The 24280-nt window shown below is 43.2% G+C and overlaps 2 protein-coding genes and 1 long non-coding RNA gene across 7 annotated transcripts in view; 2 read left to right on the top strand and 1 right to left on the bottom strand.

Annotated features, from left to right (window-relative positions):
- rnf31 (ring finger protein 31) overlaps positions 1-622 on the bottom strand; it is a 75011-nt gene extending 74389 nt beyond the window's left edge. For both annotated transcript variants that reach the window (XR_015088414.1, XM_086043404.1), the window contains exon 1: positions 482-622. The gene's annotated coding sequence lies outside the window, so the exon portion shown is untranslated. The remainder of the gene's footprint in view (positions 1-481) is intronic.
- A 1217-nt stretch (positions 623-1839) lies between these two features.
- The window catches only part of slc44a5a (solute carrier family 44 member 5a), a 70882-nt gene continuing 48441 nt past the window's right edge, over positions 1840-24280 (top strand). For 3 of the 4 annotated variants that reach the window (XR_015088328.1, XM_086042760.1, XM_086042758.1), the window contains exons 1-3: positions 1840-1969; positions 17165-17213; positions 19598-19671. Coding sequence is in view for 3 of the 4 variants with exons in the window: in XM_086042760.1 (XP_085898886.1) it covers positions 1858-1969; positions 17165-17213; positions 19598-19671 (235 nt within the window). In the remaining variant the exon portion in view is untranslated. Of the gene's footprint in view, positions 1970-17164; positions 17214-19554; positions 19672-24280 lie in introns of all 4 variants that reach the window. The other variant, XM_086042759.1, reaches the window with a different exon arrangement.
- Positions 20939-22308, top strand: LOC147140406 (uncharacterized). The gene is made up of 3 exons (XR_015088329.1): positions 20939-21024; positions 21491-21550; positions 22006-22308. It is a non-coding gene; the product is annotated as an uncharacterized LOC147140406 (long non-coding RNA).

Below are 24280 nucleotides of genomic sequence, written 5' to 3'. Positions count from 1 at the left end.
TTTTGGCAAATATTAATTATAGCTCCAGTCCTAATTTATACATCTTTCCCATTTTGTTTCAATAAAAGTGGAAGTTAAAATATTTATTTATTTTAATCATGTAAAAATTGGTCATGCTGTTTTAAAAGTAGTAAGTAGGTACCCACAGTCAAGACCTAAGATATGTATTTTAAATGCATCATTTCGAGATGGGTCCATTTACGATGCATTGGCAATCCGTAATTTAATCGAATGAATACACATTTGAATATGCTACAGCCAACAAAATGCATAATAAACCCCTAGCAATAGATGGAATTGCGTATAATTGTTTTGTTATGAGCATCATTTGAATTCATTTCATAGTGCAGCATGAACTGCTCACCGCTGATTGGAGGGTCTGCGATCATGTTTACATGTGTCACAGAACGCTAGCAAGCTACTGTTGCAAACGTAACCGATATGGTTGGCTGTTTTAAAAAAATGGAGCGCAGCTGCCTACCTCGTATTCACAAATCAGTGGAAAGAAGAGGGTCTTCACGGTCCGGTCCTCGGTACCAAGCTGCAGTAGTTCTCTGGGTCTGAAAAAAATGAGAGCTGAAGCGCCATCAGCGAGCAGCAGCAGTCAGTGTATGCATTTCGCAGCCTGCGTGACGTCATTAACACGTGACTCCAGCGTCAAAATTGGTGCCATTTAAATTATGTTGCATTTTAAAATATCAACACGGACACAATTATACACTTATCGAGGTTTATGTTGCTGTTGTGTGTGCGCGCTGCGTGCGTGTAAAAACAAAATTTGTGTCCCTTCCTTGATATTGATGTTTTAAATAGTAGTAATTAGTTGGTCTCTCGTGCAACCCTTTCACTAAAAACATTCTAGCGATCCAGAGGAAGAGAAAATAAGTGAGCTACATGACTCAGGAGAAATAACAAGCTAATAACTAACGGATTTGACCATGGTAAGACCCAGGGGCGTTGCCCTCTCACACATAGACACAGAACCCCCTGACCCAACCCCACTGCTGCACTGTTATTTAAACTACTGCTTGAAATATTTATGGGTGTATGGATATATTTATTTGATCAATTATGAACGTTTTGAACATTACAGCAAAAGCTTAGCAAAGCTGTTTTTATGTCATTTTACCAGACCTTGAACTGCAAAGTGCGCTCAGCGTTACACAGTTGAAGGAAAGTTGTGTGTGTGACTAAATTTTATAGCCACTGTTAAAAATGCACACATGACCTGGAAGTATAAAATTCACCTTTTAAACCCCACTGAGAAACTCTGACAGTTTTAAAACCCAACGTCACACATTCTTACATTTGAAAATCTTAAAAAAAAACAAAAAACTTAAAAATCAGAACCCTACATGGAGGCCAAACCCTCCTATGGATCCTTGACTGCTTTAAAACCAGAGGTTACACATCCTGACATCTATCTTTGTCCTGGTTTCTTTCAAACATTATGTCTGGCATTCATGCAAAATAACTCGTTATCTCATCATACCAAAGAATCTTGCCTCATGTCTTCAGGTGCCTTTGGCAACTCAAGGTGGTCTGCCACATTCCTTCTATGAAGGAGTGATTTTGAGAGATTGAGATTTTATTCGACTTTAACTTGAATATGACCAGCATTAGGTCTTGATGCTGCCAAAGGTATTGAAATTGTTTTATTGACTGTTTTCCATTGGTTATGGTGAGAGGCGAAAAAAGTATTAAGCAATTACAGAGAGAGAGAGAAAGAGAGAGAGAGAGAGAGAGAGAGAGAGAGAGAGAGAGAGAGGGAGAGAGAGAGAGAGAGAGAGAGAGAGAGAGAGAGAGGAGAGAGAGAGAGAGAGACGGTGTTATCTGCAACCTCATTCATCCTTCTCAATGTCTTCTGGCTGTGGAAGCACCATGGCGCCACACCGGTACGCCTCCAGCAGCTCGGCTGCCGTTCAAGCAACAGCAGTCAATGGAGCTGGACATCCGGGTCCCTACTATGGTGAGTAACAGACATGATTTCACTTTAAGGGAGTCACAAACTTAAATATGTTGAAAGCTCTTTATTTATTTATTTTTTTTACAAACCTTTGCAAACTAATCAATGTGTATGGAGAATTTACACATTTTTTCCTGTAATGTGTTAAGATGTCTTGTAGCTCGTGGATAACCTTACAGCTGTCCAATTCCCAATATGAACAATGCTGGTTAGTTGACAAATTTTCATAAATTTGATGTGTGATAATGAAGACAAGCAGTATTAAAAATGGATGAATGAATAATAATATTAGATTTGATTCAAAGCTGGTCAGTGTAATCTTTTTCTGTTAGCCTATGGGTAACCAACTTTTTCTTAGGGTTTAATATTCAACAATAACACATGCACACACCCACAATTACTATGGTATGATAGTGAGTCCAATGAGATTAGGTAACTACAGTTTGACTTTTTCATTACCGGTACCTTGATGACTTTGATGAAGAATTATCATAATTTACTTTTGGATTATAGCAAGACAGGTCTGTCAGTTTTAACTTTATTTTAAAGTACAAAATTTGGCTCCACAGTAAAAGACAACAGTCAAGGGGTGGGCTCCTTCCTTAATTTTAACATCTGCAATTCATAATTACCCAACATTTTATTCCATACCTCCCTGGCATCCTCTATTGTCTGACTCCAAATCAATCTACTATACTGTACATCTAGTTTGACATCCGTCATTCTTCAATCCCTCTTGGAGTCATCTGTCTCGGTCTTAGTACAGATGGGAATAATTTTTCTGGAAGACAGAGCCTTTGGAAAATGCCAAATTACATTGACAATGATCACAACAACAGTGTTTATGTTGGGACCAGTCGGTCCTATTTTTGTCATCAATGGAATTAAGATTAACTCAAGAGGGTATTACTCTTCAGTAATGCTATTAGATTAGCTGACGTCAGTCTATTTCAACAAGGTGCTGACGCCTTTTACTCTGTATTAGTTGTTGTACTGCAGTTGACTGTTCCTGATTGTGGTACAGTAAAACCTGTACGTTTATAATTATAGGCGTGTGTGTAGGGGTGTGTGTGTGTGCGTGTGTATATATATATATATATATATATATATATATATATATATATATATATATATATATATATATATATATATATATAAATATATATATATATATATATATAACAGCCAACCATATATGTATATATATATATATATATATATATATAACAGCCAACCATATATGTATATATATATATATATATATATATATATATATATATATATATATAGAGAGAGAGAGAGAGAGATGGTATATATATACGTACATATATATATGGTATATGTATATATATATATGTATATATATATATATATATATATATATACAGTATATACACTATATATACACACACACACATATACATACATACATATATATATATATATATATATATATATATATATATATATATATATATATATATATATATACATACATATATATATATATAATAAGATAAGATAAGATAAGAATGCCTTTATTGATGCCACAGTGGGGAAATTTTCATTGTTACAGCAGCAAAGATATAGGTCACACAGGGACGGCGGCATAACGTGGCCATTAATGTATAACATTGACGGCAAACATTTAGGATCAAACCTATGTAAATATACGCAGTAACATGTGCATATACACATGTTTATACACACCAACCTACATCTACATTAAAAGTATGAGGAACACTCATTTTGACCTGTACATAGTACAGAGGGAAAATACTCTAAGTAAGTGACAGTGCTGCAGTGCTGTAGTGAAATGTGAAGGACGGCATTGGATAAAAATAAAACTAGACTAACAGTAGTGGGGAATGTTGAGTATTGCACGGTATTACAGTAGTGGGGAATATTGGGTATTGCACGATATGAGCTCAGGTGCAGGACTGCACAATTGCACTAATGTCCGCCAGTTTGTAGAGACTACACAATGTTCTTGTTAAAGAGTCTGACAGCAGCAGGCAAGAAGGAACGGCGGAATCTCTCCTTTGCACAGCGAGGGTGTAACAGTCTGTCACTGAAGGAGCTGTGGAGTGCTGTTAGGGTGCCCTGGAGGGGGTGGTCCGGGTTGTCCAGCATTGATGACAGCTTGGCCAACATCCTCCTGTCCCCCACCGAGTCCACAGAGTCCAGGGAGCAGCCCAGGACAGAGCCGGCCCTCCTGACCAGTTTGTCCAGCCGCTTCTTGTCCCGGGCCGAGACGCCGCCTGCCCAGGTGACCACTCCCTGGAAGATGACCGATGCAACCACCGAGTCATAAAAGTTCCTGAGGAGTGTCCCCTGAACCCCAAAAGACCTCAGTCTCCTGAGTAGGAAGAGTCTGCTCTGACTCTTCCTATAGAGGGCGTCTGTGTTGTCGCACCAGTCCAGTTTATTGTTCAGATGAACACCCAGGTACTTGTAAGTTGAGACTCTCTCAACATCTGTTCCCCGGATATTCATTGGTGCAGGTGAAGAGTGCTGGCGTCTACCGAAATCCACCACCATTTCTTTGGATTTCCCCGCATTGATCAGGAGGCGGTTCTGCTGGCACCAGTCCACAAAACATTGAGTAAGTTCTCTGTACTCCCGATCATCTCCGCCTGTAATGAGGCCGACAATCGCAGAGTCGTCAGAGAACTTCTGCAGGTGACAGGTAGGGGTGTTGTAGTTGAAGTCCGAGGTGTAGAGGGTGAACAGGATGGGAGCCAAGACAGTTCCCTGTGGGGCCCCCGTGCTACAGAGGAGCACGTCAGACACACAGTCCTGTGTCCTCACATACTGTGGCCGGTTTGTGAGGTAGTCCTGGATCCATGTGGTGAGGTGGTGGGCCATCCCCACCCGCTCCAGCTTGTCTCCCAGTAGGGTGGGCTGGATGGTGTTGAAAGCACTGGAGAAATCAAAGAACATGATCTTCACAGTGCTCCCCGCCTTCTCCAGGTGGGAGAGTGAAGTGTGGAGGAGGTAGATGATGGCATCATCCACACTGATGCCAGGCTGATATGCGAACTGGAGTGGGTCCATTGAGGAGCTCACCAGGGGGCGCAGGTGGACAAGGACCAGTCCCTCCAGGGTCTTCATCAGGTGAGACGTCAGCGCCACTGGTCTGAAGCTGTTGAGCTCCTTCGGGTGGGGGGTCTTTGGCACCGGGACCAGGCAGGATGTTTTTCATAGCTGGGGGACCCTGCCCAGCTTCAGGCTCAGGTTGAACATGTGCTGGACAATTCCACACAGCTGGTCTGCGCAGGATTTGAGGAGCTGGGGGCTGATGCCATCTGGACCCGCTGCCTTCCTCACCTTCATCTTCTTCAGCTGGTTCCTCACCTGAGATGTTGTGAAGGCCAAGGCTGGGCAGGAGGGAGTGGTGGCTATCTGGTGTAGCTGGGAGCTGGAGACTGTGGAGAAAAGGGGGGAGGGGGTGACACGCCCAGCAGGAGGAGTAGGTGTAGGCTGCAGCAGGAGAGACTGAGTGGAGGCAGGCATTTGATCGAACTTATTGAAAAAGAGGTTCAGCTCATTTGCCCACTGCAGGTCCCCCCCAGTCCGGGTCTTGGGTTGTCCGTGGCCTGACATGGTCATCAGGCCCCTCCAGACTCCCCTGGCGTTATTCTGCAGCAACTGCTCCTCCATCCTCTTCCTGTAGGACATTTTCCCCTCTCTGATCCTCCTCCTCAGCTGGCGCTGCACAGTCTTCCGCTCCTCTATGTTGCCTGATGCAAAAGCCCTCCTCTTCTCCTTCAGGAGAGCTTTTATGTCTGGTGTGATCCAAGGTTTGTTGTTGGAGAAACACCTTACTGTCCTGGTGGGTATGGTGTTCTCCATGCAGAAATTTATATAGTCTGTAACAGTGTCCGTTAGACTACTGATGTCTTCCCCGTGAGCATCGCTGAACACTTCCCACACAGTTGTGCTGAAGCAGTCCTTTAAGGCCTCCTCGGCCTCTCCAGGCCATCTCTGAACCGTGTGGGTCAAAGCTGGCTGCCTGCGGACCAGAGGTTTGTACACAGACTGGAGAGCCACCAGGTTGTGATCAGCTTTGCCCAGCGGGGGGAGGGGCAGTGATGTGTATGCCTCCTTGGTGTTGGCATAGAAAAGGTCCAGTGTTTTATTGTCTCTGGTGTGGCAAGTGACATACTGTGTGAATGAAGGCAGAGAGGAGGTTGGGGAGGCATGATTGAAGTCACCAGAGGCATTTGGGTGCTGTGTTTGTAGCCTGCTCACTGCTGCAGTCAAGACATCACAGGCTGTGTCGCTGCTGGCAGCTGGTGGGACGTAGACGGTCACCGCGATCACATGACTAAACTCTCGCGGGATGTAGAATGGCCTCATGCCAACAGCTAGCAGCTCAATATCCCTGCTGCACAGCTGCTCCTTAATCGTGATGTGCCCAGGATTACACCATCTATCGTTCACAAACACAGCCAGCCCTTCTCCTTTCCTCTTTCCACTCTCCAGCGTCCTGTCCGCGCGTATGATTTGGAAGCCGTCCAATTCTACGACCGCGTTCGGAGTTAGCGCTGTTAGCCACGACTCCGTGAATAGCATCAGGCTAGCCTCCCGGAAGTCCCTCTCATGCCGGGTAAGCGCCGCTAGCTCGTCCATCTTGTTGGGGAGCGATCTAACATTCCCCATGATAACAGACGGGAGGACGGGATGGTATCGTCTCCTCCTTTCCCGGCGTTTAACCCCCGCACGAGATCCCGTCTCTTCCTCCTCAGCTCACGGGGGATATCGGGTCTCCCCCGGGAGCCAGCGCAGGGTTAGCCCGGAGTGCTAACAGCTGATTCCGGCTGTAGACAATGGGGGCGCGGCTCCGAGCCAAGTCGCCGGACACGATCGCGCAAAAAATAGCCATCAGCAGCAGCAAGACTACCGCAGTTTGGGTGTTCATTGCTACGCAAGTTACGACTATCAACTATATGAAAAAGGTATGAGGTAGAGTAATATTAATAACAAAAACACACGAAAAGGCTCACCGATGAGCCGGAGCTACTGTAGCGGGCTGCCACCCGCGCGGCGCCAGAACCGGAAGTGCGCCGTAACCGGAAGTGTGTATATATATATATATATATGTATATATATGGTATATATATATATATATATACATACATATATATATGGTATATATATATATATATATATATATATATATATACATACATATATATACATACATATATACATATATATATATATATATATATATATACATATATATATATATATATATATATGGTATATATATATATATATACATACATATATATATGGTATATATATATATATATATATATATATATATATATATATATATATATATATGGCGGCACGGTGGTCGACTGGTTAGCACGTCCGCCTCACAGTTCAGAGGTCGTGGGTTCGATCCCGGCTCCGGCCTCCCTGTGTGGAGTTTGCATGTTCTCCCCGTGCCTGCGTGGGTTTTCTCCGGGCACTCCGGTTTCCTCCCACATTCCAAAAACATGCATGGTAAGTAGATTGGATACTCTAAATTGCCCCTAGGTGTGATTGTGAGTGCGGATGTTTGTCTCTGTGTGCCCTGCGATTGGCTGGCAACCAGTTCAGGGTGTCCCCCGCCTACTGCCCAAAGACAGCTGGGATAGGCTCCAGCACGCCCCGCGACCCTTGTGAGGAGAAGCGGTACAGATAATGGATGGATGGATATATATATATATATATATATATATATATATATATATATATATGTCATGGTCTGTCAAATATATATGTCAAACCCTTTTTGCTCAAAACACCATCTGAGTCCACGCTTTTAGAGTCTGCTTTGGTTCCGGGTCCTCCCGGAACCCTGATAGAATACTCCGACCATGGACTCTGTGGACTCGGATCGGTTTATGAAAGCACTGGCCAGCCAAGGACAGCTGGTGACAGAGCTCTGCTGCACTGTCGCCCTGCTAAACAACCGGCTAGGAGAGTTAGGGACGCGGATAGAGCAGCCAAGCCCCCAAGCTGTGCCAACATTCACGTCACCCACATCTCCTACCGGGGTGTACCCACCCATGGATGGGAACCGCGAACCCTCCCTACCTCACCCATCTCGTTATGGTGGGGAATCTGGGTTATGCGGTCAATTTATACATCATTGCAGTCTAATCTTTGATCAGCAGCCCTTTACTTACGCCCAGGATAGCACCAAGGTGGCTTTTATGATTAGTTTATTGACTGGCCAGGCTAGTTCTTGGGCCATGGCCATGAGCAATTTCCGTCCTGAACTTTGGTCTTCCTTCCCGGACTTCCTTGCTGAGTTTCGGTGGGTGTTCCACCATCCAGTCTGTGGGAAGGAGGTTGGAGGTCAGTTATTGGACTGTTATCAGGGTAGTCGGTCAGTTGCTGACTATTCCATTGCCTTCCGTATCTTGGCGGCGGAGAGTGGTTTTGGTGACTGTGCCATCTTTCGCCGTGGCTTGAGTTCCTCTCTGAAAAATAAACTGGCCATCCATGATGATACCACGACTATGGAGGAACTCATCGGTCTTGCCATTAGACTGGACAACCGCCTTCGAGAGAGACACCGGGAGCGTGGAGGGGAGCAGCTCCATGCTCAGCTGTTGTCCTTCCATATCGACCAGATGCCTCCGAGCCACGAGACTGCGCAATCCAGCCATCCCGAGCGCCACATAATTCCAGGGGCGGCCACAACGGTTGAGGAACCGATGCAGCTAGGAGGAGGACGTCTGGGACTGAAGAGACAGCGACGGTTCCATGTGCATGCCTGCTTCTACTGTGGTCAGCAGGGTCATCGGGTCTCCACGTGCCCAACCAGACCTCCACGACGAGCAGAGCCATCTACTTGTATGGGCAACTGTGGGTCAGCCACTCCGCCCAGCAGTGACTGCCGAGATCAGGGGGAGATCGTCTCTGCGCAGACTCTGGGGGGAGAGACTGAGGTCGGTGCTCTCCGAGGGAACAGACTCCAACTCGAGGGAGAAATTATCGGCCCTAATCAAGGCCTTGTTATCCGCGCACTCATTGACTCTGGGACGGATGATTGCTTTATTGATCCGGCTTTGGTTAAAGAATTAGGTTGTCCGGTCGAGTCGTTAAAAGAGGTCAAGCGGGTGAACGATCTTGATGGGCTGGCGGAGGTTGAGCAAAGCACGGTGCCTTTGATCTTGAAAATTTCCGGCAATCACATAGAGAATAGACGCTTTTTCGTCATGCCCATACAAGCCGCATCAGTAGTTTTAGGATTACCATGGTTTAAGATCCACAACCCGGTCATCTCATGGGACTGCCCTGCCATTGTAAGTTGGAGTTGCTTTCGTTATGCTCACTGCCTGAGGTCGGCTGTCGAGGGCAGTAAACCTTCCCGGGAGAGGAGATTTGTCTCGACAACATTCCCGAGATATATCATGACCTACGTCGGGTATTTAGCAAGGAGCGCGCACAATCGTTGCCTCCCCATCGACCCTATGATTGTGCAATTGATATAATACCCAGCTCAACACTGCCTACAACCCGCTTATATCAGATATCGCAGCCCGAACAGCAAGCCTTGAAAGAATATATTGACGATTCGCTCGCAGCAGGTCTTATCAGGCCCTCCAAGTCCCCATTAGGGGCGGGGTTTTTCTTTATAGATATGAAGGACAAGACCCTACGACCATGTGTAGACTATCGTGGTCTTAATGAAATCACCGTTAAGAACAAGTACCTGCTGCCTTTAATGGATTTTGACCCTCTTCAGTCCGCTACGATTTTTACTAAACCCGATTTACGTAGCGCTTACCATCTGGTATGCATTAAGGAGGGGGATGAGTGGAAAATGGCCTTCAAGACTCCTTTGGGGCACTTTGAGTACCTGGTCATGCCGTTCGTTTTAACTAACGCCCCCGCTGTCTTCCAGAGTTTGATTAATGATGTGCTCAGAGACGTTCTAAACGGTTTTTGTTTTGTCTATTTAGATGACATTTTGATTTTTTCTCGTAACCTCCAAGAACACCAGCAACATGTTCGGATCATTTTACAGCGGTTGTTAGAAAATCGTCTGTTCGTGAAGGCTGAGAAGTGTGAATTTCACGTTAAGTCAGTTCAATTTCTCGGGTTCATTGTCGAGGAGGGTCAGCTTAGAGCCGAAGCTAAAGTCCAAGCGGTGGTGGATTGGCCCACGCCCACCACCAGAAAACAATTGCAACGCTTTCTGGGTTTCGCCAATTTTTATCGAAGGTTCATCAAGGGCTATAGCCAGAGGCCGCTACCTTTAACCCGGCTTATGTCCGTTAAGTTCCCCTTTGATTGGAATGATAAGGCAGAAACAGCTTTTCGCATGTTGAAGACTGCCTTCACCAATCCTCCTGTCCTGCGTCATCCTAACACTGCGATACCTTTTTTTGTAGAAGTGGACGCTTCGGATTCAGGAGTGGGGGCTGAACTGTCCCAGCGTTCCCCGGTCGACCAGAGACTCCACCCTTGTGCCTTTTTCTCCTGTTGACTCAGCCCCGCGGAAGCCAATTACGACGTGGGTAACCGTGAACTGCTGGCCATTGTGCTGGCCCTTCAAGAATGGAGGCACTGGCTTGAAGGAACCAAGGAGCCCTTCACCGTGTACACTGACCACAAAAACCTCTCCTACATCCGATCTGCAAAGAGGCTCAATTCACGCCAGGCCCGATGGGCATTACTGTTGGCTCGTTACAACTTCACCCTCACTTGGACCCGCAGTGGGTCCAAGAATGGGAAGCTGGATGCCCTATCCCGTATCCATGATCCTGCGGTGGCGCGCCCTGGGCCTGAAAACATTCTCCCCGCTCACTGTATTGTGGGGGCGTTGAGATGGGAGGTGGAGCGGAGGATCCAGGAGGCGCAAGAAGAGACGACAGTACCAGCCGAATGTCCCGTGGGTAGACTGTTTGTGCCCCCGCAACTCCGATCGGATGTTACGGTGGGGGCATACGTCAAAGGTGGAATGCCATCCCGGGGTGGACCGCACGTGTCGTCTCATCTCACAGCGATTTTGGTGGCCGGAGCTTAAGAGGGATGTCTTGGATTTCGTCAAGGCCTGCTCTGCCTGCGCCTGCAGCAAATCTTCCCACCAACCACCGGCAGGGGTTACTGCAGCCTTTACCGATTCCACCGCGACCTTGGTCCCACATCTCTATGGTCTTTGTCACTGGCCTTCCTTCATCCCAAGGCAAGTCTGTCATACTCACCATTGTTGACCATTTTTCCAAGTCTGCTCATTTTGTTGCTCTGCCTAAGTTACCATCTACTCTTGAGACCTCCGACCTGCTAATCAGCCATGTCTTCCACCTGCACGGGATCCCATTTGACATAATATCGGACCGGGGTCCCCAATTCGTCTCCCAGGTGTGGAGACGTTTCTGCCGTGCCATGGGAGCCACCGCAAGTTTGTCTTCTGGATACCACCCTCAATCAAATGGTCAATCCGAAAAAGCGAATCAGGACCTAGAGTCTGCACTCAGGTGTGTATGCCTGAGTCGGCCCACGTCATGAGCCACCCATCTACCTTGGGTGGAATATGCGCACAACACGCTGGTTTCGTCAGCCACGGGGCATTCACCTTTCATGGCCACCTACGGGTACCAGCCTCCGTTGTTCCCGTCGCAGGAGAAGCTGGTTGTGGTTCCGTCCGTTGAGCACCACTTGCGGCGGGCCCGTCAGGTTTGGAAGCAAAGCAGGGCCGCCCTGTCACGTACTGCAGCTCGCAATCGGGCGATTGAGGATTGCTGGCGGCGTCCAGCGCCAGCGTACCAGGTTGGGCAGAAGGTGTGGCTCTCTACCAAGGACTTGCATCTTGCTGGCTCATCGCGCAAGTTGGGACAGAGGTTCACAGGTCCGTTCGAGGTGGATGCCATTGTCAACTGGGTGTCTGTCCAGCTCCGGTTACCACCGACCATGAAGGTCCATCCCGTCTTCCACATGTCCCTGCTCAAACCCATGGCATCCAGCCCCCTGGCCCCCCCTCCCACTCTGCCTCCTCCTCCGCGGGTGATCGACGGCGGACCTGTGTACACGGTGAGGGAGATTTTGGACGCTAGGCGCAGGGGTCGGGGTGTCCAGTACTTGGTCGACTTGGAAGGGCTCCGGACCGGAGGAGCGGCAGTGGATCCCCCGCTCCTGGGTCGTGGACCCGTCCCTTCTAAGTACCTTCCACTCGTCCTTCCCTTCCAAGCCGGGTGGTCCGCCGGGAGGCGTCCATTGAGGGGGGGTACTGTCATGGTCTGTTCTTGTTGTGGTCATGTTTTGTTTTTGTTGTTCCCGGTTGCTCCAGTAGGGGCAGTAGGTGGATCATCTGCAGCGCACCTGTTTGTAATCTTAATCAATGGACTATTTAAGGACTGCCAAGCAGACAACTCTTTGTCGGATTATTCCTCTGCTTGCTCATGACCATAGCACCAAGTATTCAATTTCCTAGATGTCCTCATGTTTTCGGCATGTATTTTGCTCCTTTTGTTTCAAGTTTTTCGCCATAGTAAGTATTGTATCTTGTGTTATTAAAGCTACCCTCGGTTGAACTTTTTGGAATTGGTGTGATCTTGTCCTTTTACAACAAGCAATTTTCGTTATTTCTTTCCTTGCCTTTTGCAAGCGTTTTTGGTTGTTCTCGTTTTCCTGGTTTTGTCATACCAGCACCTTTAGTTGCACTTTGTCGGTCTTGCGTATTTTTGTCTAATAAACCCTTTTTGCTCAAAACACCATCTGAGTCCACGCTTTTAGAGTCTGCTTTGGTTCCGGGTCCTCCCGGAACCCTGACAATATATAGGCGATCTAGAGCAGTGGGGTGCCGTATCTGCAGCTCTGAGGAGCCCAGAACGACGACTTGCAGAAATCTTGACACAGACGCAATGACATTCCTCTTGTTGAAGATCGACTGAGAAACAAGTTGAACTCTACAATACAATTTTATTTATATAGCGCATTTCATAACAGCTCGAGCTGTGACAAAGCACTTTAAAAACAATACAATAAACAAAAAAAACAATAAGAGGCAATAAGATACATCTATTAATAAATATATCAATAAATATTAACACATATATAAAATATAAATATAAATAAAGCCAATAAATTAACATAAAACACTATATACAATTGAGTTACTGCCCCACGAGCACAATTGGATTTTGTCAAAGTATTCAGTAAAAGGAAAGATCTCAGCTTTAGCTGTTATTGTAGCAATACTTGAGAGCATGTAAATAAAAAAAAAAGTGACTCCTGTTTGCATTTGCACTTTAGAGCTAGATGATTAATTTTCTTGCAGTCTGTTCGATAAAAAACATTTTGAAAACTGAAAAAATTACATTATGTATTTCTTTTATATTCGAAATTTAGCAAAAATCTTGTCTCGTCCCCGCGTACTCAATCTCGTAAAACATCTCGTCTCGTGGGATTATTGTCTTGTCCCATATATATATATATATATATATATATATATATATATATATATATATATATATATATATATATATATATATATATATATATATATATATATATATATATATATATATATATATAGACTTGAATATATTTGTTTGGGAATAATTTGGTTAACTCACCACAGAGGTCATGTCTCTCTAACATAATAGATTATTTAACATTGTATTTCACACTTCAATGTAAACATCAGCAAAATATTAAACATATTTTAAACAAAAAAAATAAAAAGAGCAGGTGCACTAGACCCTTCAGTCATTTCAAAAAATAGAAGAAAATAAAAGACCTCTAAAGCAGCAGCAGAATTATAAACACCTTTAAGCTAAACTATAAAATATTAAAAAATTAAAAATCAGGTGTACTAGCGCCTGAGTTGTTTACAAAAATATAACATTAAGATAAAAAAAACCTTTGTGAAACTGCAGCAAAATTGCGCAGCCTTGATCGGATCGGGGAGCCTTATTTTGAAGATTCCCCCGACCCGGTCAGCTGTTTTTAGACACGTCATGTGGAAGCAGTGACAGCCGAAACTGTCTGCACGGTAAGAGAGTTTTCTCTTCACAAAAAAATAGGAAGATCATTGTCATTGTCGAAACAAAAGAAACTTGAAACTCATGAACAAGATTAGCCTATGCTAATGATTAGCGATAGCATTAGCGATACTTATTATGTTCAGTCAACAGCCTACAATCATCCACAATTCAGCTCGTATATAAATGTCATTGCATACAATTGTCTAAGTTAGTTTCAGACGACGATTGAACAAGAATGAACCACAAACAGGCAGACATGCTAACGACTAGCAACCGCGATTAGCATTGGCGATAGCGATAAGTATGTTCAGTCAACAACACGTTACAACCAGCCACAATTCAGCTCCTATATAAATGTTGCATGTTCATTACACACAATTGTCTAAGTTACTTACAGGCGATGGTTGAACAAGAATAAACCACAAACAGGGAGTTGCCGTGCCTGTGTGTGTGTGTGTGTGTGTGGGGGGGGGGTGCGTGTGTGTGGGGGTGTGTGTGTGTGTGGGTGTGTGTGCGTGTGCGTGTGCGTGCGTGCGTGTGTGTGTGTGTGTGGGCGTGCGTGTGTGTGTGCGCGCGTGTGTGTGGGAGACTTGGAAACATTCTACATGGTCGGGGATAAATAAAAGACTTATTTAATCGATCTACAACCGTTTTGGTGAGTTTAAAGTTATCTTACCGTAACTTTCTTGCATGCTACATGTAGCGTCGTCGCTCGGTGGAAATGATGTGTACTAAGCGCACAATTTCCTCCCAAAATGTGACTTATACTCCAGTGCGACTTATATATGCCCCCTCTTTATAATGCATTTTATGGCTGGTGCGACTTGTACTCCGGAGCAATTTATAGTCCCGAAAATACGGTACAAAAATTATTTATAGACTTACATTGATTTTTGGGAATATTTATGTCATTTAAAGGTCTCTGCTGTTATTCCATAACGATATGACATTTTGAGCTGTAGTAAGTACTGGTGTACCACTGGCAACTACGACAACAATCAGAATGAGAAAAGGGTGTTAACTACAGCAATCAGAATGAGAAATAAATGTATTTGATATGTGATTTGTGTGACAGAAGTATCATCCAGTGAGAGAAAAAAAAGACGTTGTCATGACAACACCCATTCTCATACACTGGCCACCGTATTCAGAATAAAGTTGAATGACAGCTGCAATTTATCGCAAAGTGCATTTTCCTACTCATTCATCACTGTGACGTGTAGACTTGTGACTTTATTCGTGCTTGGGTGTATCCTGGTGTCACACTAATAAACCACCTAAGTTTGTGCAACATGCCTCGGGAATACAGGCTAGTTATGAATGATGCAGACTACAAGCGTGTGAACTGAATGTTAACCGAACATCCAGGATGTCACGTTTGACTTGCTCGCTAAAGTACTGGCCGTGTGAATGCGTTTGTGTTTGTTGGCTCAACTCGGTGACTGTCTTCTGGGTGTGCGTGTGTTTTCTAAGCTTTTGTTTAGCATGCTTGCACGGTCGCCAGGTTTTCCTTGTAATCCATATGGCCCGTGGTGGAACAGAATTGCTCTTCCCGGTGACCGTTTTGGCACATCTAAGAATGTTATTCCCACCGAAGTCAGTTTTGTCAAGCTCAAACCATTTACAGACTACGGATGACGTGGACTTGCGCCTTGCTATTATTCCCCCGCTGGACATTCCTCCATACTTGAAACGGAGCGGCTGCATTGCGGACAGAGTCACGTGACTGGGTCCTGCCCGCTGATTCGGCGAATGATTATCACTTCCTGCTCCTTTGCCGTCAATGCAACCTGATTTGCCGAATGAGGGTTTCAGCATTTCCTCATACTTTGTGGCCGTCGACTGACTCGTTATGATTTCCGAGGCAGTATTAATACTCAATGTAAAATTACACCGACAATTTCAATTATCGTGAAAGCAAGATTGACGATGATAGCGATGACGATATATATCGCCCACCTCTAATATATAGATTTATATATAGGCCTATATATTAGTGCTGTCAAACAATTAAAAATTTTAACTAATTAATCGCAACATTTTCCATAATTAATTGCGATTAATCGTATTTTTAAACTACAATTTTAACGATGCTTGGAAATCGATATTTACTTGAGTAAAATCTTGGAATGAATGTGGAAAAAAAATTAAAACATAGTTTGATTCACTGACTGTTTGAATAGCTTTCTTTGATCCTTGAATACGATTCTTTTCCTGTACAGTAAAACAGTTGAATGATACACCAAAGACGTCCAACTAATAAGCCGCTGAGCAACTTTTTATTGACCACCTATATTTATAAATGTTCAGGTTTTACTGTAAAGTACCAGGATCAGGAACAATCAATTGCAGTGGAGGGAAAAGTTGGTCGACGGAAGCACTAACGGAAGTGCGTTTAAAATGATAGCCGGACCAGCCAATAGGCGATTACTATATGATCTGACTTGACAAAAAGGCGGATAGACGGATGGCGGAAGGGTACTCAGGCTGCAGAAGGATGACGCTAGGGCTGTTCGATTTTGCCTAATAAGAAAATCCTGATTATTTTCTCTCAAACCCGATTTTACGGTTACGATGTCTTTGTAAAATAAAAAATAATGAAAAATAAAATATTTTGAATGTCTTTTATTTAAACTTAATTTTTCTTTCTTTGAACTCAAAATGCCAGTCAATTGAACTTAATACACACAGAACAATCCATTGGGATTAACAGCATTTTACTTGGTTCAGTTCTATTCCAAGCAATTTCCAAGTTTCAATCCTGGGCTCCTAGCTCACCATCGACCTGGCCAATTCCGTCAGTTGAGCATACGCTCCACTTCACTTCCTCACTCACTCGGCAGTCGGCTCAGATAGTCGGCTCCTGCAGCAAACAATCCCCCATATGTGTCACTTTCTCCACGGCCAGCGGACAATCGCTTCCGCATTTAAGCAATTGGATTGAAAGCGCTACTCACGTGAGCGCATGACAAACACGGAAGTAACCACCGGAAAACAGAACTCTGGGCTACACTTAGATACACCAAAAATAACAAAATCGAACATGCCAATTTGGACGTTTTTAACATCGTTTTATCCAGAAAATTCGGTTACGGTTCAAAATCGCCTAATCGAGCAGCCCTAGATGATGCTAAACGGACCGTCAAATTTTTGTAAAATGCCCACCTTTGATAAAATTTTACCTTTTTAATTTCCTCAGGTGAGCCACACAAGTTTGATCCTTTCTTCAGAGGTCCAGTCAACAGAAGGTAACCCAATACTTCTTTATTTCTTTCTTTGTTCAAGAATTGTAAGCAGAGGTGGGTGATTTAAGTAACATGACCTGATTGGATTCAGCCTAACGTTGCAAATTTTAGGTCTCGGGCCTGAGGGCTAAAACTTATGAAAGACTCAACTTTACTATAATTGAACGGTATGACTTAAATTTGAAATTTGAAAATCTGTATTTTGCCGAAACAAAAGTTATGTTTTGTTTAGCGTGTATAAACCTGGCCACCCACAAATATCATATGAGACAGAGTGCAGATCTCACTTCATTAGGCAAGTATCACAGAGGGAGCTCCAAAGTACATTACATTATAATTCAAGGATTATGTTTTGATAAAATCATGAAAATATTAATATATGTTAACTCAACATTTTACAAACTCGTAGTTGCGTAGTAAAACATTAAGCTTCATATCGGTTATGTGTTAAACTGAGAAGACAATAGAACAGTCCTTCTCAAACAGCGGTGCAGGGCCCCCTGGAGGGATGTGGTGCGATGCTGGGGGGGGTGACCCAGCGCAACATGTTTTTTTTTTCTGTACTATAATAAAGTATAATTGCACATCCACTACAGTAGGTGGCAGTGGCGCACTCATTGTCAATGTGAGCGCAGGGAGTACAAACAATGTTAATAAAGTTATTTAATAAATGTATATTTCTTTTATTGTTTTCTTTAAAGGAGATGTATCATGCTGAATCAATTTTTTTGAGCATTTAGCCATGTTAAAATGTCTTTTCCTCATCAACCCCACCCCCCTTCACAAAGTGATGTTTTCCTCCATTCATCTATCTTCAAGCATTCCTGCTCTTTCCTCCTCTCTAAGCAACAGCCCCCCCCCCCCCCCCCCCCACCGACCAAAGAAAACATAACAACCGTGTCCTGACATTGTTATGTAACAATGCCCCGTACTGCCCTATTTACTGTTTGGTGCGCGCTGCCAGTTTTGGGACGATGTCATGAAAGAGGCGCGGCAGACACACAGGCAGAAGCGGGGTTTTGGTGAACCAGTCGTCTTACTTCCGTGTTAGAAAAAGAGCCACCAAAATAACTCATCTTTCATAAGAAATTTGATCGCCATTGTGCTAAAGGTAATATATCATCATGGATATGCCTATACTTAACTGTGGATTTGGTGGATGATCTTGGCACGAGATAGTGTTAACTTTCTGAAAAGGTGGACATGTGGCTACATCACTAATTAAACTTAATTAAACCCAATCTTAAGCACCAATTTGGTGGTAATTTTGCAAAATTTAGACTCACTGATTGTCTCAGGAGGGCTGAGCTATGAGGAGTTTGCCCTCATTCGAGCCATGCATTCGAATTAGCAAACAGACAAACAACCATTGACACTAATATTCAGACCTCTCAGCAATTTAGACTTTTGTGTGTTGTTGATGTTTAAGATCATCAAATAAATGTAAATATCAGATAAAGATAACATAAGTAAACATATATACAGTACATATATATATTTTTTCATAAAATGTTCATAGTGTCACTGATGGTGTCATGGTACACTTGGCTAATTTGTGTGCGGGCAGCATGGAATTGGTTCCCGCTCAGTGACGGCGTGTGTCTGTGTCTGCCCTGTGACTGGCTGGCAACGGTTCAGGATGTAGTCTGCCTTTCTCCTGAAGTCAGCTGGGACGTCCCAAAGACCCTGTACAGAATAAGCGGTGATGAAGATGACACAAGTGACACAAATTTTCTTTCTTTCTTTTTTTTAAATGCTCAAAGCTACCTGGCCCTGTGTGAAAAAATATCCATCCATCCATTATCCAATCCGCTTATCCTCACGAGGGTCGCGGGTGTGCTGGAGTCTATTCCAGCTGTCTATGGACAGCAGGCGGGGTACACCCTGAACTGCTTGCCAGCCAATTGCAGGGCACACATCGACAAACAACCAAAACACTGACAATCACACACAAGGTCAAGGTTTAGGGCGTTCAATTAACCTACCGTGCATGTCTTTGGAATGTGGTAGGAAACTGGACTGCCTCCAAAACCTAATAAATTGTTGAGCCACCCTCAGCAGCAACAATTGCAATACAGTATAAACATTTTTTTTATAACTGGCATTGAGTATTTCACACCAGTGTGGAGACATTTTGGCCCACTCTTCCTTGCTGAATTTCTTTAATTTAGGTACATGCATTGAAATAAACTCACAATTTAGATCTCTTTGATCTTGGATCTTTTTATCTGTGATTCCATGACCGCAAGGAAATCGTTTTTTTTTTTTTTTTTAATTATTTGTCAAATTACCCTCACCCGCTCTATCTTTGCAACAATCTCAAATACTGTTATCTTGCTTTCAGCAGCGCTAGTGGGAGATGGACTGATTTTCTCCTGTCCCAACAGGAGCTGCACAGATGTCTTATGCTGTTGGATCTTCATCCTTGCCATTCTTTCATATGTTGCCCTTGGAATAGTGGGTGAGTCCTCTCCCACAGACACGTTTCTTTGAATGTATTTATTTAATCACATTCAACTCAGCCGATCATACCACAACCTCATATGCTGAACAGGACTAACATGAGGACTTTTTCAGAGGACTTTTGAGGCGTCTTCTCTTCCGTCTATCTTTTAAGAGTCGACAAATATTATCATTACCTTTGCAGAGTGCAGACTCAAGCTAAACCAGAAATAATGTGAAGTTTAGAATTTAGATCCATAAATGATGAGTTTTATACATGAATTGGGAAGGCATATCTCAGCAGCAACATAAGCTCAAAAGTCATGTTATGAGGAGCAGGGGTGTGTGTGTGAATCTTACCGGACCTGAAATAGACCGGCCATTCGGGAATCTCCTGAAATTCTCGATGTCCACCTGGCCTGATCAGCCATGGCTTCTATGTTGCTTTTGTAATTTAAGAAATTTAAGAAATTACTCTTTTTATTTCTTAGCTATTATTTTATGCCCAATGAATCACATTTTTGAGGGCCTAAACATGCATGAAAACTCACCAAACTTTGCACATGCAAAAGAAAATTCAATATTTTGTCATTGTCATATGTAATTATTTTTAAAAAGTGACTCTGTAGCACCCCCTGCAGAGTTTTAATGAAACCCAGGCCTAGACCTGTCCCCAGACTTAAGGAGGGGCAATTTAAATGCATGTAGGGGGTGGGGAATTATTAATTATTATATAATTTTTACATATAATTATATAATTAATAATAATTATTAATACCCTATACAGTGCTCCATATACAGTTCAGTATCCAGTCCAGTGTTTCCTCACTGGAGTGTCATCAGCTGTTGTTGCCCCTCACTGTGGACGATGTCCACGGCTCCAGGTGCTGATGGCCCTCTATAATGGTGCTTTCTCACACAACTACTCTATACTCAGCCATGTATGGAAGTAAATCTGTGCCATCGGAGTTTGAATTCGAATTTCTAACGCTGAATTTTTTTACCATCAAAATTCCTAACACTGAATTTTTTCAGCACTGAAATTCAACATGTTAAAAAATTCGCCTGCAAAAATTCAGCTGAAAAAAAATCAGCTGCAAAAGATTCGCCAGCAAAAAAAATTCAGCTGCAAAAAAAGTTCGACTGCAAAACATTTACCTGCAGAAAATTCGGCGTCATAAAAATTCAGCTGCAGAAAATAAGCTGTCATAAACATTCAACTGCACAATCCTGGTATTTGAGGAAGAGCAATCGATCCCCGTTGCCAGTCATCCAACGTCCAACCAATCAAGTTTAGCTCCGCTGGTCAAGTGACTCCCGACACGGAAGAAGAGGTTGTACAAGGTCTCCCAATGCAACTGATGGTCCCGCGGTGAGTTTGTTTACTCTATTAGCCCCTTGTGTTCGTAAAATTGAGTAATAGTTATTACTGTTAATGTTGCACATTAAGCCGACTTAGTGAACAATAGCTGCATTGAACTTTTATCGAGGTGGCATTCGTGAAAACTGCCTAAGTTAGGACAAGCTCACCCCATGAATAACTCTATGCTGTACGTCGGTAGCTCACCTCACTTGCTAGTTATGCTGTCACCTCGGCTTTCTGCAGTGATCCAGATTCGACTACGTTCTCACTCACCGGCAAACATTTGAAACAAAAGTGTTTAGAATTAATTATTGTCCCATTCCGGGGCGAAGGGGTGATTCCTAACGTTTGTAATGTTTAGAGTTCGAGAAATTTTTATGTCGGCATTGTCAAGGATGTCAACATAAAACAATTAATAACAAGGATGTTGACTAAAATTGTGTTGCATGACGTGTTTCAAATTGTATATCTACAGAGGAGGCGTACTTCAAGTGTCCTCATTTTTAACAATCAGAATATGGAAACAGTCATTAAAGTAGGTACCATAGCAGGTTTGTGGTACAGGTGTTACTTTTTTGGTGTTGATGATAGGGCAGTCATAGTATAATATTTTGTATATTATTAGCCTTTCACTTAAGTCTAATGTTAAATTATGCAATGAAAATGTAGCAGGATTTAGTAACTCTTTCAAGATGATTACAAAACAAACTAGGTTGTATTATTGTATTGCATTGTGTATAGGTCCTTCCCAGTTACTTTTAGATATTCTGATATTTTAGTTTTATATTTGTAGTAAATATTATGGTTCATATCTGGTCACCTGCTATTACGGTTCGTTAACTTTTCAGTCTTGTTCTTATACTGTATTTTCCTACATTACACTTCTGACAATTGACATCATGGGTATCAATCGGTTATCTTTGATCAAAGAATGCAAAAAGTACGCAAGTATAAAACATAGTCCTTCTCATGCTATTTTTTTCAATGCAGGTGCATCTTCAGCAACTTACGTGGCCTTGTGAAGATGACAGCAATGACGATTCCACTAAACCCAAGTTCTGCCATATCGGGCTATCTGCGACAGTTCATAGCTAATGACAGGTTCACTTCTCTTAAAGTGGAAGTCAACTCAAACATTTTATTTTTTTTAAGAATATGTTCTATTAGTTGACACAAGCCATTCTGATTAATATTGTGTTTGTGAAGTATGAGTTAAGCAGAAAAGTCCACCTGTTTTTAGCTATCTCAGGGGGCGGTCATTTTGTCACTTCTGTCAACTGAAAATGACATCACAGTTGCTCAGGGATCAGATAATGACCAATCATGGCTCAGCTTCAGAAAACAGGTGAGCTGTGACTGGTGGTTACTTGAGCCCTGAACAACTGTGATTTTCAGGCGATGGAAATGACAAAATGGCCGCCCACTAAGATGGCTCTAAACGGGTTGATTAACTCTTATTCCACAAACTCGTGGATAATAATAATAATAATATGTTCTTGAAAAAAAATGGTTGGGTTGACTTCCTCATTGAGGTGGTGGCTCATCTTCTATTCAACGTAATTACAAGGAATACACATAAACATGACATCTTTGCCTGTATTTGCACTTGCCATACAAGAGTTGGTCCTGTGTGAGTGGCAGCTAGGCCTGTATTTACACTTGTCAGGCAAGGTTGTTGTAGCTCAAATGTTTTGTTTATAGTTTTTAAACTTGTTGGGATTCATCTGACAGTATGGAGCCCACCTCAAAGACTCATTGTCTTAATTGTTGTATTTGAAATATAACTTGAAACATGAAAAACATGTCACGCTGGCAAAACACTCCGCAACGACAGACAGCGACGCTGACCATTAAAGTACCTTCTGCGCATGCATAAGATGTAATACCCTTCCATACCATTGGCGGGGATAGTCACTCTTTCTCATTGTTTGAAAAATCCAACCAGAAAGCTGTTGGCCGGGGGTGGATTATAACAACGCATTTGGCTATATTCTTCGCTCACGATGAACTCCCACGCGTAGTAAACCCTCACCTTCTTGACACGGTATTGTGAAATACTTACATTGTCAACCCTCGCTCTTGTACTTGTAAGAAGATTAAGGCAGCGAAGGCGTGCTCACTGTTTATCCACATTTGTCACATCCCGTTGGTGCTCCAAGCTCAGATTTGCTAGCTAACCAAATGTCACAACTGGCGACGCTGATTCAACATGCGTAAACGCCCCCAGACGCTTAGAGATGGGTTACGACACTACGACAGTGGTCACTACACCAATCAGACAGTGCTTAAAGACGCCACGACGCTTCACGACCTCTGACGTCGGTTTGGTGTATCAGGGCCTTTACTTGTCAACAGTTTCTACACTCAAATAAACCATTAAGGCGGAGACAAAAGTTTGGAAACAGCTGTACTTTACACAGGTGTCCGAACTTAGTGTATGGGGCACTTTTTTTTTTAATTTTTTTTTTACAAATTTTAATATGTTGTATCAAACAAAGTATCCATGTTGCAATGAGCGATTTCTCAAATTGATAAACATTAACCGAATATTTAATGGATTTAGCATTACGCTAAATCTTCCATGTGAGGCGAAATCGTGAAGAAGGCATGATGTCATCGAGCCACGTCTCCAACTTGCTGTCTGCGAAGTGTGTTCGTCGTGGTTTTCTTCGGATTCATTTCGATTCTCCTTTAATTGAACAATAAAACAGAACGACCAATACTTACCAACAGCTTGCCATCTTCAGAGTCTCAAGATGCCGCCGCTGGGCAAGTGATGTCACACACTCACTGAAATGGCCAGTGGGCGGAGCCAGCTCACAAAAATATTGAGTTTTCTGCATCTTTTTTCAAGGCCTTTTCATTGCTTTTTTAACCAAAGTAATCATTGGAATCTTATTTGTACTCCTTAAAAAAGTTTTTTGAGATAATTTTTTTTCCGTGTCCCATACACTTCAACACATATTCAGTTTACACATATTCAGATTTCATGAAATGGCTCACAAAATTGAATAGCAGCAAAGTAAATGTCAGTGCCTAAGGACTGAAATGCAACTCTTGGTCATCTGCATCGCTTGAAAAATGTCAGTTGTCCATCAGTCAGTGGGCATGCTGTGTGTTGAACAACGATGCTCATGTGGTCATCACAAGGAAGTCCACTGTTTTCCCACTCAATGTAAGGAATATCCATGCCTATAAACACAGAGAATTTTATATGTTGTATGAAGTAACAACAGACACAATATTAAATAACACTTGTAGCTGG

The sequence above is a fragment of the Filicampus tigris genome, chromosome 10 (genome assembly GCF_054856515.1).
Source record: "Filicampus tigris isolate MCC_2025a chromosome 10, RoL_Ftig_1.0, whole genome shotgun sequence".
NCBI classification, from domain to species: Eukaryota; Metazoa; Chordata; class Actinopteri; order Syngnathiformes; family Syngnathidae; genus Filicampus; species Filicampus tigris.
This window is presented reverse-complemented; position numbering and strand designations above follow the sequence as displayed.